We start from the raw sequence: 9,559 nt of genomic DNA, 5'->3' as shown, positions 1-9,559 counted from the left end.
TTCACTTAGTCACTGGTGAAGGGGCTGAAGGTACGATTTTCTTAAATTGATCATCTGTGGTTAGAAGGGATGCTGGGAAGTTGGCTAGTCTACCCAACTTCTGTCTTGCCAAAAATTAAAATAATAATTTATAGGAAGTTTCCCTTAAAGGAAGAAGTTTCCAATTGTTTTCTTTTAAAACATTTATTTTAACCCCTAAGATGAGATGATCAATCCCCAAAAGCCCAAGAAATCTTTTCTAGTTAATCATAGAATCTTTTTTTTTCCTTCAGATCCAGACATTTAACGTGGATACACCATGCCAGACCGTGGAAGATTTAACGAATGGGGTTGTGATGGCCCAGGTTCTCCAAAAGATGTAAGAATAATCTTTGTGTATTTCGTTACACATATTTATTGGATTGAAAACATGAATTAAAGATGAGTGTTCTTATTAATAAGCTTTCTGTCACTGTAACAAAACACTTGGGAATCAATTTATATGGAGGAAAGATTTATCTTGGCTCACAGTTTTAGAGGTTTGAGTTCATGGTTGGTTTTCCTTTTGCTGTCGTGCCTGTAGCCTCTTTCTCTATGATTTTACTTAAATGTTATCACTGAGGCCTTCCCTGTTCACCCATATAAAAGAGCAACAACTATTTCCTATGTTTTTATCATTTTCTGAAGTATGAAATATTTGATATACCATATTTGGTTGTTCATTTATGTCCCCTTCCCTGGCCCCAATAAGTATGTGTATACACTGCATGCACACGTGCGCACACACACGCACACACACACACTCTCTCTCTTTCTCTCTCTCATAGTGTAAGTGCATCAGGGAGCTTGTCTTTTCACTACTGTGACCTACTGGAACAATGTTGAGTTTTTGATTGAACCATGTGAAATTACCATTTTTTTGTGAATCAGAATAGATACCAGCAACTTATCCTGGTGTAGTCTGTTATTATGAGTACTCATGATTGATGAATGACGAAAAGAATGGAATATTTGGGATACATAAAAAATACCTGATTCTTTAACGTTCTTTGAAATATAATAGTTGTAAAACTAATATTATGTGTCAACTTTTGACTTCGACTTTTTAAAGTAAAGCCTTGTGTGTGAATTGGATTTCATGTGATTTGGGGATACTTTTATATTTGGAAGTCTTAAGTATTTGTCAGCCTGGAATTTCCTGTAGTTCTGTTGCGAATCAGAATCATTAAGTGAATTCTTGGTGTTATTTACTTGAAGTAAGCTATAAAGTTGTGCATCTGAGAAGCAGCTCAAATGCCTATATTTCAGAGAATATCTTTGTGTCTTTATAACTAGGGACTCCATGTTTGAAAACTATAGCTTATTTTCACTTTCTTCTATAAATGCATAGCACATTTCTCTCCAGATGTACAAACACAATTCTTTTCATTTTCATGTTCACTTCTGAGGGGTACCCTAATATTTTTTAGTTTTCTGATGGGTGAGAGTTTCTCAGAATTTGTTTTGTTTTGGCTTGGTTTTGGTATCAGGGATTGAACCCCGGCACTTAGTCAGTGAGCCACATTGATAGCCCTTTTTAATATTTTATTTAGAAACATGGTCTTGCTGAGTTGCTTAGGGCCTCACTAAGTTGCTGAGGCTGGCTTTGAACTTAGGATCCTCCTGCCTCAGTCTCCCAGGCTGCTGGGATTACTGATGGTGCACCACGATGCCTGGCTCACAGAATTTCTTTTCTTTTTTTAAAATATTTTTTAGTTGTCAATGGACCTTTTTATTTTATTTATTTATATGTGGTGCTGAGAATCGAACCCAGTGCCTCACACATGCTAGGTAAACACTCTGCCACTGAGCCACAACCCCAGCCCTGACAGAACTTCTTAATAAAAATTATTCATGGGTATGTGGGCTTAAGTGAACTTTCCAGAAATGTGTCAATAAATGGATTTTTTTGCCTACACTAGTTTTTTGGGGTTTCAGTCACTTGCAGAAATCAGAAGAAAGAACAAATATGTGTATTTTATCAAAACAATATGTAGGGAATATGACAAGGATGTCTACTCTTGCCATATCAATTCAACATAGTACTGGCAGTTCTGGCCAGAGAAATTAGGCCAGAAAAAGAAATAAAAGATATCTAAACTGTGAAGGAAGAAGTGAGTGGTTTGCTGACGACATGATAGTATGTGTAGAAAACCGCTAAGACTTCGCCAAAAAACTGTTAGAACTAATAAATGAATTCAATAAAGTTGCAGAATACAAAAATCAGTTGTGCTTTTTTTATATGAATTATCTGAAAAAGAAATCAAGAAGCAATCTTATTTATAATAGCAAAAACAAAAATTTAATCAAGGAGGTGGAAGATCTATACACTGCAAACTATAAAGCATTAATGGAAGAAGTTAAAGAAGGTACAAAAAATGGAAGATATTCTGTGTTCATGGATTGGAAGAATTAATATTGTTAAAATGTCCTTCGTAGATTGTCCCAAAGCAATCTATAGTTTTTGTGTGACCCCTATCAAAACCCTAATATCATTTTTCACAGAAATAGAAAAAAAAATCCCAATATTCATATGAAACTACAGAAAATTCTTGAATAGTGAAAGCAATCTTAAGCAAGAAGAACAAAGCTGGTGGCATCACACTTCCAGATTTTAAGCTATAGTAATTAAAACAGCATATTGACCAGTGGAACAGAATAAAGAGCCTACAATTGAACCCTCACATCTGCAGCCAGTTGATTTTTCCACAGAGGTGCCAGAATTACCCAATGGGGAAAGGACAGTTTCTTCAATAAAGGGTGTTGGCAAAACTGATACCCACATGTATACTAATTGGACCCTTAATTGTCACACCATATACAAAAATCAATTCAAAATGGATTGAGGACTTAAATATAAGATCTGCAACTGTAAAAATACTGGAAGAAAATGGAGAGAAAAGTGATATATTGGTTAGGGCAATTATTATTATTTTTTGGTTTTGACCCCCAAAGCTCAAGGCAACAAAAAATGGAATTACATCAAACTAAAAAACTTCTGCATGACAAAGGATACAGTTTACAGAGGGAAGAGACAAACCAGTGAACTGGGAGAAAATATTTGCAAGCCTTACTTCTGATAAAGGGTAAATATCCAACATACATAAGGAACTCAATAACAAAACAAATCAGTTTAAAATTGGGCAAAGGGCTTGTATAGATAGTCTCAAAAGAAGCCATACAAATTGCCAACAGGGGTGTTTGTGTGTGTGTGTGTGTGTGTGTGTGTGTGTGTGTGTGTATAAAATCCTCAACATGACTAACCTCAGGGAGATGAAATTTAAAACCATGTGAGATATTGCTTGTTAGAATGAGTGTTATCAAAAAGATAAGAGTGTTAGGGAAGACATGAAACAAAGGGAAGCCTTTCATACTTTTGGTGGCAATGTAAATTCATTCAGCCATTATGGAAAATGAACAATTTTTAAATGAACTTTCATAACATCCAACAATCCCATTACGGAGTATATATCCAAAGGAAATGAAATTAGTATGAAGGGACATCAGGATTCTCGTGTTTATTGTAGCTTGATTGACAACAGCCAAGATAGGAATCAACTAAGTGTTCATCAGTGGGTGAATAGATAAAGAAAATGTGGGGGGTTTTTGTTGTTGTTGTTGTTTGTTTTGTGTACCAGGGATTGAACTTGGGGGCATTCGGCCACTGAGACACATCCCCAGCCCTATTTTGTATTTTATTTAGAGACAGGGAGCCTCAGTGTCACTGAGCTGCTTAGTGCTTCGTTGTTGCTGAAGCTTGCTTTGAACTGGAGATCCTCCTATCTCAGCCTCCAGAGTCGCTGGGATTACAGACTTCCCCCACTATACCCAGCCCCCATTTCATCTTTTAAAAGAAGGAAATCCTATCATTTGCAGAAGTATAAATGAATCTGCAGGACATTGTGCTTAGTGAAATAAGCCAGGCATGGGAAGACAAATACTGATTTTACTTACATGGGGAATCTAAAACATTTGAATTCACAGAAACAGATAGTTGAATGGTGGTTGGGGCAAGGGAACCAGGAGTTGATGATTAGACAGGATAAATAAGTTTTTTAATGTTTATTGAATAGCATGTTGACTGTACTTAATAGTGTATATTTCAAAATTGCTAAGAGTAATTTCAAATGTTCTTACCACACAAAGTGAGTATTTGGATAGATGTTAATTAGCTTGATTTAATCAGTCCACATTGTATGTGTGTGTGTGTGTGTGTGTGTATAACATTATTTTGTACCTTAAAAATATATACATTATAATTTGTCTATTTGTAATTAACATTAAAAATAAAACAAGATCATAATGTATATTGGCCTATAAAGTGTCTGTTTTTACTTACCAAAGTTTTGTGGGCATATTTGTCAGCAGTATTTAGTTTTCTATTTAATTTTCCCCAAATGCCTCTCAAATTTTCCTTTTTTAAGAGTTATAGGACATATAGAAAAGCTTACTTTAAAAAGGGATAAATTTGTATATGTTAGTATAGGTTGTGTGTGTGAATCTCCTTGTTACCACCATCCTGGTAGAGAAAACATTTCTAGTGCCCTAATGGCTCCCCTCATAGACTGCTCTGTAGTCCATATACCTTACTCCAGAAAATAGCTAAGATTGTGATGTCTACAACATTAAGTTCTGTCGGTTCTTGAACATCTTATTAAATGGAATCATGCAGTGCCTTATTCTTTGTTTTTTTTTTTTTCATTTATTATCTATGCAATACCTTCACATGTTTGGATAACATCTACTTTATTTCAAATGATTGTACAATAAGCCCAACCTTATCATCATTGGATTACTACTTTGTCAATTGATATTTAATGAACGGCTACTTTGTGTCCAACACTGGTGATACAAGGACAGGCCACACAGACATGGTATCCACCTCCACAGAATTTATAACATGGAAAAAAATATTAATTAAACTCTAAAATAAAATTGTAACAGAAGCTACAGAGGAGACCTATACAGTGTTACTAAACTTCCAAAAGGTATGGATATTCATCTTAGTTGAGGAAGTCATGAACATTTTTATTTATTTATTTTTTTTATGTGGTGCTGAGGATCGAACCCACTTGCCTTACACATGGGAGGCAAGTGCTCTACCACTAAGCCACAACCCCAGCTCCAGTCATGAACATTTTTACCTGAATAAGTAAAGGTAAATTAAATCTGAAAAATGGTAAGAGATTTAGAAGAGAAAGTTGCATATAAAGAGGCCCTTCAGGTTGATGGAATGTGGTAAACACTGCTATGGGAAGAAAGATTTGAGCTAAAGCAGGGGGCATTGTGCAAAACAAGCTGTAGCCAGACTATGTAGTCATGTGTCTTTATTCTAAGGATGTGAGAAGGAATTTAGGGGCTTTTAGGGAAGGGAAATGGGGGTTAACACAATTGCATTTAAATTTTGAAAATATTTGGGCTGCTGATATAAAATTAACTGAAAGAGGTTTAGGTGATGAGGGATGGTTAATTGGAAAGAAGTTTGTAGTAATTCAGAAGGAAGATGAAGGTACCTCACAGTAGGAAGTGGCAAAGGAGATACAGACAAATGGACTCAAAATGGTACATAAAAACAGCAGATTTGATAATTTGTTTGGGGTAATGAGTAAAAGGGAGGTGTCAGTTGACTTTTTTGTTTCTGACGTGCAAATACACAGAACAGGATATTAGCCGCTTAAGTGGGAACACAGAAAGAGGATCTATTCTGGAGGAGTGCTGGACATGTTATGAGTTTAGTTTGGGGAACAGTATTCCTGAGTGGTATTGAGACATAAAGAGAAAATGCCATATTGGCAGTTGGCTATATAGGTCGGTGTTCAGAAGAAGAGTCTAAAGTGGTACTGTCTACATGGGTATTTCAATTGAAGGCATAAATGCAAATTAAATCAACATCAGGAGAGTATTAGGTCAAAAGAAAAAAGTTATTGGTTAGAGTATGAGCCAACAGAGGAACCAAATAGTAGGAGGAAAGTCTGGAGTATGGGAGTTGATAAGAGAATTTTTTTTATATTTACTTTTAGTTCCATAGAACTAAATATTGGCCACAATATCTTTATTTCATTTTTATGTGGTGCTGAGGATCAAACCCAGTGCCTCATGCGTGCTAGGTGAGCTCTCTATTACTGAGCTAGAGCCCCAGCCCAGGAGAATTTTACTGATAATATCAATCCTTTTCATTTTGTCTGAGCTAATGAGTAGAAATAATACCATATTGTAGTCTTTTTAATCAAACATGAATAGATCTAAATATGCTGATTATCAGAATAATTTTTTCCCTTTAGTCTTTTAAATAATTTTCCATTTATTTTACTACAGTTTCTTAAAGTTTTTTTTTTTTTTTTTTAAATGAGCAGAAAATTGAGTTTCTACATTTGGTCTTCCCCCACCCTACTATCAGCATCCCACACTGGAGTGATGTGTTTGTTACAATGAATGAACTAACATTGTTACATAATTATCACCCAGAGGTCATAGTTTATATTAGGTTCACTCTTGGTTTTGTATATAATGAGAGTTTTGACAAATGCATTTCTTATAATATACTACATATAGTGTAATGCAAAGTAGTTTTTCTGCCCTAAATATCCTCCATGTTCTGCTTTTTCATCTTTGTCTCTGAACCCTTGGCAACCCTGATCTTTTTCTGTCTCCATAGTTTTGCCTTTTCCAAAATATCATATAGTTGAAATAATACGGTCTATAGCCTTTTTAGATTGACTTCTTTCAATTAGAATATATATTTAAGGTTCTTCCATGTTTTTTGAGGATTGATAATTCATTTCTTTTTAGAGCTTTAGTCTTCCTTCACAGTTTCATTGAGATTGCTCAGTGAATTGTTCTTTTTTGTGTGTGTGCTGGAGTTTGTACCTAGGGCCTTGCCCACGCTAAGCACATGATGTCCTATTGTTTTATACCCTAACCCCAATTTGTGTGTTTTAAAAGTGTATAATTTGATAAATTTTGACCAGTGTTTATTCCCATGAAACTACCCCACAGACAAGATAATTAATATATCTAGCACTTCCAAAATTGGCCTCATGCCCCTTTGTTATCTCCCCCTTCCTGTTATTCTTTTCCTATCTTCAATCAACCACTGATTTATTTTCTATCCCTGTAGGTTAATTTACATTTTCTAGAATTGTAATATCACTGGACACACACAGTATGCTTTCTTTTGTTTCTTCCTTTTGTTTATCTATCTATTTATTTATTTATTTTGAGGAAGGCGGTGTAGCTCTTCCATGTAATGTAATTATTTTGAGATTCATTCATGCCTATGTTAATAGTTTATATGTATGTCATATGGATGGATATACCACAATTCATTCATCTGTTGGTATACATGCAGATTATTTCCAGCTTGGGGTTATTACAATTAAAGGTGCTGTGAACATTAGTGTACAAGTCTTTGTATGAACATATACTTTCATTTCTCTTGGATGAATGCCACCCAGGAATCATATGATATGGGTTATATGGCAAGGGTTATTTGGTATTTGAGAAACTGCCAAACTGTTTCAAAAGTGAATTTATCATTTATCATAGGCAGTTTAAGAGTTCCCATTGCTTTAGTCTTACTAACACTAGCTAAGGTCAGTACTTTTAATTTTAGTCATTACAGTGATGTGGTCTTTAATTTGCATTTCTATAATGATTAATATTGAGTATCTTTTCACATTTGTCATCCATATATCTTCCATGATGAACTGTCTGCTGTAATCTTTTGTTTTTTGTTTTTTTGCAATACTGAGGTGCTTTACCACTGAGTTACATCTCTAGCCCATTTTATTTTGAGTTGCTGAGGCTGGCTGCAAACTTATGATCCTTCTGCCTTAGCCTCCTCAGTTGCTGGGATTACAGGCATGCACCACCAAGCCCAGCTGTTTTCTTAAATTTAGAATTTACATACTGTAAACACAAGTCCTTTGCCAGATGTACCTTTTTGTTGTTATTTACTTTATTCATTTATTTTGTAGTACTGGGGATAGAACCCATGGGTGCTTTCCTCTGCCCCCCTCCTTTTTTTTTTTTTTTAATTTTGAGAGTCTTGTAAGTTGCTAAAGCAGACTTCAAACTTTGAATTGTCTTGCTTCAGCCTCTCAAGTCAATGGTATTATAGATGTATACTACTAATGCCCAACTCTCAGATGTATATTTTAAAATATTTTCTTTTAATCTGTGGTCTTTCTTTTCATTTCTATAGTGTCATTTGCAGAGCAAAAATATTAATTTTGATACTTTATTTTGTAGTTTGATTTTTTTATTATATTAAATCTTTCCCAAACCCACAGTCACTAAGATTTTTCTCCTTTATTTTCCTCATATGTTTCACAGTTTCAGTATTTACATTTAGATCTGTGGTAAATTTTGAATTACGTTCTGCATATGGTACAAAGTATAAGGATAGAGTGCTTATTTGTTGTTGAAGCATTATTGAAAAGATTCCCACATTTCAGGACTTTTGGTTGTTAAACTGCTTAATGATTTGACAGACCTCCATGGATGATTAGACTTTTGTTTATTTAAATATTTTCCACTAAAACTTAAGAGTTGCAGAAACTATCCTTTTGCATCTGTGTATCAAATGCAAATGAATTTTTTTCCTTAAGTCTTTAGGGAACTGTGATTGTTTGGATAATATTATCTAAACCATTTGTAGATTTAACTTGAGTGTTTATGCCAGAAAACCTGTGATTTTTGATAATCCTACAGTACATGTGCCAAAAACAGTCAATATTTTGCCCTGATCTGACTTTAGTTCCCTTTGCCTTCTTGCTCTGGAAGAGTTTTCCCTGAAAAACACTGCTTTTGCAGACTTCACAAGGAGTGGCTATTTCTCTCACAGGCTTCCTAATACCACTTTATCCAATGGTGGTGCTCCTCAATATGACTTCTAGACCACCTTCCCTCATTTTCTCAAAAAACCTGTAATTTTGAATTTTATGACATAATCTCCTACCCCTTGTTACTGTAATTGTGTTTCTTTTTTTAATATGTTGTGTCTATAGATGTTCTCTTTTTTTTAAGCTCTACTTAGTTTTCTTTTTTAATATCTTTATTTATTTATTTTTTTATGTGGTGCTAAGGATCGAACCCAGTGCCTTACACATGCGAGGCATGCACTCTACCACTGAGCTACAGCCCCAGCCCCTGTAATTGTGTTTCATTTCCATTTTGGATCCTGGCTCATTGTCTCTCTTTCTAATTCTACTTTTGTCTAAATTCTTGGTGATTCAAATATTCACCTACATGATCCTTCATATCCTTGCCTATCAGTTTCTTCTTCATTTATCTTCTGTTCAATTTCAGCCATCAATTCCCATGGTCATGCCCTATATCTCATAATTACAAATAACATGTAATCCCTCCATATCCTTAGTTTGCTATTTGCTATTGTCTTATCACTACTTCTTGCCCTTCTGTTTTACTTGCTCTGGAATCAAGACCCTAATCATTCTTCAATGCTTTCCTACCAGTAGGACCTCAATACTTTCCTTCATCTTCATGCTGCTTGCTCGAACGACACCGCCCCCCCCCCCCC

At 35.0% G+C, this 9,559-nt stretch overlaps 1 protein-coding gene across 2 annotated transcripts in view; it reads left to right on the top strand.

The window, feature by feature from the left end:
- The first annotated feature begins 266 nt into the window (after positions 1 to 266).
- Hook3 (hook microtubule tethering protein 3) overlaps positions 267 to 9,559 on the top strand; it is a 102,924-nt gene continuing 93,631 nt past the window's right edge. Inside the window, exon 1 of one of the 2 annotated variants that reach the window (XM_048792881.1) lies at positions 267 to 358. In XM_048792881.1, the coding sequence (XP_048648838.1) occupies positions 299 to 358 (60 nt within the window). In that variant the 5' untranslated portion in view covers positions 267 to 298. The remainder of the gene's footprint in view (positions 359 to 9,559) is intronic. The other variant, XM_048792880.1, reaches the window with a different exon arrangement.

Source organism: Marmota marmota, unplaced genomic scaffold (assembly GCF_001458135.2).
Source record: "Marmota marmota marmota unplaced genomic scaffold, marMar, whole genome shotgun sequence".
Classification (NCBI taxonomy): Eukaryota; Metazoa; Chordata; class Mammalia; order Rodentia; family Sciuridae; genus Marmota; species Marmota marmota.
This window is presented reverse-complemented; position numbering and strand designations above follow the sequence as displayed.